The sequence below is a fragment of the Carlito syrichta genome, unplaced genomic scaffold (genome assembly GCF_000164805.1).
Source record: "Carlito syrichta isolate Samal-C Ts95f unplaced genomic scaffold, Tarsius_syrichta-2.0.1 Scaffold313183, whole genome shotgun sequence".
Classification (NCBI taxonomy): domain Eukaryota; kingdom Metazoa; phylum Chordata; class Mammalia; order Primates; family Tarsiidae; genus Carlito; species Carlito syrichta.
Genome location: NW_007257279.1, coordinates 420,549 through 425,095, shown reverse-complemented (window position 1 = coordinate 425,095; position 4,547 = coordinate 420,549). Strand labels below are relative to the sequence as shown.

General features: G+C 34.1%; 1 protein-coding gene across 1 annotated transcript in view; it reads right to left on the bottom strand.

The window, feature by feature from the left end:
* Nucleotides 1–1,193: 1,193 nt before the first annotated feature.
* Nucleotides 1,194–4,547, bottom strand: part of SEPT14 (septin 14) — a 55,586-nt gene continuing 52,232 nt past the window's right edge. The window contains exon 10 of the mRNA XM_008070203.1: nucleotides 1,194–1,373. Coding sequence (XP_008068394.1) covers nucleotides 1,194–1,373 — 180 coding nt within the window. The remainder of the gene's footprint in view (nucleotides 1,374–4,547) is intronic.

The following is a 4,547-nucleotide window of genomic DNA, read 5'->3' as shown; positions in this document are numbered from 1 at the left end:
ACCCCACAAAACTATAATAAAAATACTGATTAATTATTTAAAAAAAAAAAAAAAAAAGATCATGCAGTCAAAAATTTTCCCCCAAGTTATAAAATCTGTGAAATGATTTAACAACATGTGCAAAAACTATTGTGAATTTACCTTCCTTTCCCTATATGTTTATACAACTTTTTCATGAAGCAAAGGTTTTTATAATTAGAGATTATATTTTCAGAAATATTTTGATGTGAAGTTACAACTTCCTAAAATTTGGAAAAATGCTGAATTTGAAATGGATACAGTGATAAAATTTTGACAGAAAAATTGTTGGAACTCTTTTAAAATCATGAGAAGGACTTTGTGCACTCATCAGAGATAAAGACCCTTACAGTTATTATTCTAATAGAATGAATCATGATGAAAGTCAACCACATTCAAATAGGTGAAGGAATGAAAAAATTCTAAATGCAGGAATTTCAGAATATAAAATCCGATGGAAGTTTTCAAGACAGCAAAAAAATCTTTATTTTCTATAACTTTAATACATACCTAATATTTAATAAGCATAATATTATCATCTAAACACTACTCATGGTTTCCCATTATATTCTATCTCTAGCTTTTGAATTTTTTATCCTAATATCAGTTTTAGAATGATATTCTAAAAAAGTCTAGACATAAAATGTCTGGCATAATAACTCTAATTAAAACACAATCTTTTATTATAATAAAAATTATCAACAAATTATTGATAAAATTTATAGGGAAAGTAGGCCTAGTAATTACATTTTTATAACATAATGTTTTATGCCTGAGTCCCCAACAAAGCTCCTAGCTTCTGTTTAGATTAAAAATTTTAAAGTCACTACTGGAGTCACAGGCAAGGCTATAGTAAAATAATTTTCTCCCCCTTACCAACTCTTTATACGTGATGTTACATATCTCTTTTATTTTTTATTTTGACAAATATTTTCTGAGTGCCACCTTTGTGTTAGTTTATGTTCTAAGTGCTGAGGATACAGTATCTAACAAGATAGACACAGTACCTGCTCTTGAAGTGTTCACATTTTAATCAGGGAAAATACATAATAAACAAACAAACTACTTTTAAAAATTAGTACCACAATCAGAGTGGAATGCTACAAAGACAGTCTCACAGGAAGTTATAATGGAAAATGATGGGTCTCTATGGCAGATAGAACGGTAAGAGAAAACTATTTCTTACGATCTTTATCCTTCTTTATATTGGTGCACAACTGAGCCCGCAATGTTTCAGAGGTAGCCTTCATTTTATAAAAATCTCTTATTTCTTCTTCCAATTGTCTTCTCTCTTCTTCAAGCTTCATTATCTCCTCTTGTTGGGCCATTTTAAGCTGCTCAAACTTGTCCTGTAGCTGTGAAAAAAATGTACAATTATGACTCAAAGCAGATTGTGGCAAAACATCCAAACTTGTTTTGTCTGTTACTTGTCTTTTTCCAGTTATTAAACATACCATAATCCACCAAAGTGGAACATGATTTTAATAACAATCTCAAAACTCAATCTCTAGCAAGTGACTAAAGTAAACACTCAGATATGTAATTTTTCTTTTTTCTTTTAATTTTTTTTAATTTTAAAGATGTGGGGTACAATTCAGGGTTAGGTATCCAAATGTTCACTATGCAGATACATTTGATGATGAGGTGTGCCTCCACTCTGGCATTTTCCCACTACTGCAAATCCCTCTGCCCCCTCCCCTGGCAGTTTCCCACTATTGCCAATCCCTTTCTTATAGTATTATTATAATTGTTCAAGGTCTGCTTATGAGTGAGAACATGTGATACTCAACTCTTTGTTCCTGTGATAGATCATTCAGTATTACAGACTCTAAGTCCATCCAAGTTGCTGCAAGGTTCATGATTTTGTCCTTGTTTATGGCAATGTAATATTCCATTGTGTATATATACCACATTGTTTTATCCAATCCTCTTTCGATGGGCAGTACAGTTGGTTCCATGTTTTTGTTATTGTGAACAATGCTGCAATACACATGCATGTGAAGGTATCTTTTTCAGAGAGTGATTTGAGTTCCTCTGGGTATATTCCCAGTAGGGGGATTGTGAGGTCATATGGAAGGCTTATTTTTAGATCTTTTAGGAATCACCATAGTGGTTTCCACAAAGGCTGTACTAGCTTACACTCCATCAACAGTGTTCCCTTTTTGAGCCATCCTCTCCAGCATCTATTGTTTTTGATGATGGCCATCCTGACTGGAGTAAGGTGGTATTTCAATATGGCTTAAATTTGCATTTCTCTGATGACTAGTAAAGCTGAGCATTTTCTCATGTATCTCTTGGCTGCTCATATGACTTCTTTTGAGACGTGTCTAATCATATCTTTTGTTCACTTTGTAATGGGGCTGTTTGTTTGTTTTTTATTTTCAGCACATTTTGAGTTCCTTGTAGATCCTGGATGTTAGGCCTTTGTCAGATATACAGTTGGTGAATATTTTTTCCTATTCCTATTCCTATTCTGTGGGCTGCCTCCCTGCTCTCTTGATGGTTTATTTTGCTTTGCAGAAACAAAAGTCAGTTTGATGAGGTCCCACTTGTCTATCTTATTTCTTATGGTATGGGCACTTAGAGTTTTGATCAGGAATTGATTGCCAGTTCCAATTTCCGTAAGGGTGTCTCCTGCATTTTCTAAGGATCTTATAGCTTGAAGATTTACATTTAGGTCTTTGATCCATTTAGAGTTCATTTTTGTGTATGGTGATAGGGGGCTTGATTTAATTTTTCCTGGCTTAAATTGCAAATATGTTCTCATTGAACCAAATGTTTAAAAAAATCCACAGCGGTGAACAACATACAATTTTTAAAACATTTTAATGAGATATATTTTCTCATTCTACATTTTCTTTACAAAATCTTTTTCTAATAAAGTTTGATAAATCCATGCTCACTAAAAATACATACAATAAGATATAGCATGGACTGTGAAACAGTACTCAAGAACTTAATTGGTAAAGATCTTATGAAGGAAAGCTTGATAAATTTCTTATTATATAAAATTAGCTTAAGTGTAGGGAAAAAACACAAAAATTTTAAGAACTTTAGTTACTTTTGGTTTTCTCAGAAGTGTTATTTAACCTGTGAGGCTTAAAATTAATTCAATTAGCCATGTGAAGGAAACAATGTCATCTTGGATTTTATTAAAAGGCAAACCTAAGTCTTTGACATGTCTTTGTTCAACAACATAAAGTCTGCCTGTTTACTGGATGCTCCTTGTGTTTCTCAAGTTTGATAATAATTTAACGCATGTTTGGCAAGCATTTAAGTGTATTGTCAAAAGTTCAATACAGTAATGAGCAGTGGTTCTTTGGGTTATTCATAATTAGTTATCAGTACTTCTAAGGATATCTACTCTGATTTGTTACCCTGATTCCTGTTCTGTCAACAAAGCTTTTGCTATTGACTCTTGCTCAATGATTCTTTGTTAAATTTATTTTGTATCATATGTCGCAATGATTCTTTGCAATAGATTCATTTTTAGGAGTTAGAAAGTAATGCTAAGGACTTTTTTATTATTTTTGTACAAGTTCATGACTTTAATTTGTTAGAGAGATCTCTGTATCTCATATTCTCTTTCCATGCCAGGGCTTCTTGAACATTTGACCCAGTTATCCTGAAGCAAGACACCAAGAGGCAAGTCTTAGAAACAAGTCAAGAGATATCAATATCTCTTGCCCTGTATTACAAGGCTCCTATCCTACTTTTCTTTGAGTGGTTCTAGTTTAGCTCTATTTTTATTATACTCTATCTTGAATAAATTTTGAAGTAGAAAGTATATATATATTTTTATAATAAAGAGTAGTTTTACATGTATTATTTAAAAGTTGTAGTCTTTCAAAATTTAATACTTGAATTTTCTTTTTATGAATGATGATATGCAAGAAATCTGAGTAGTACACATACTGTGCTCTATTAACTCACCTAGATGAATATTAATAAAGATGTAGAAAATACCAAAAAATAAATGTTTACAATACTTCTTAGACATATTTAGTTATCCACATGGGATATAGGTATGAGGGTGGACCCCCAAAAAACTGGAATGATCTTTTAGAGGGTGGATCCCTTGTAGTACAGGCTTCCCCTGCTAGTTAAGTGTTCTAGGAACCAATCCGCATCAGTGTTCCGGCCAGCATTGTTCTGAGCGTTTGTGTTCTGCTTCAGTGAATTTTTTGGGGAAAGGGGAAATTCTTTCAACACGTTTGTCTATTTCATGATGGGTGATTAACACCAACAACCTGCCCTCTATCTTGAATGAACCCCATGCCCCACCCTCCCCATTCGCTCAACTCATCCCCTTCTCCTCCCACCACCAGCAGCATTTTTTTCTCTCGCCCGCCCACCGCCCGATGAAAAAAGTCCTCAAAAGGCAACAATATGCCGATGTGGAAGAGGTAAAACAAAAAAGGGCAGAAGCTCAGCCTGTAATCCCGCGCCTTGGGAGGCTGAGGTGAGTAGGATTGCCAGAGCCCACGGGTTCGCGACCCGCCTGGGCAACTTGGCGAGACCTCATCTCT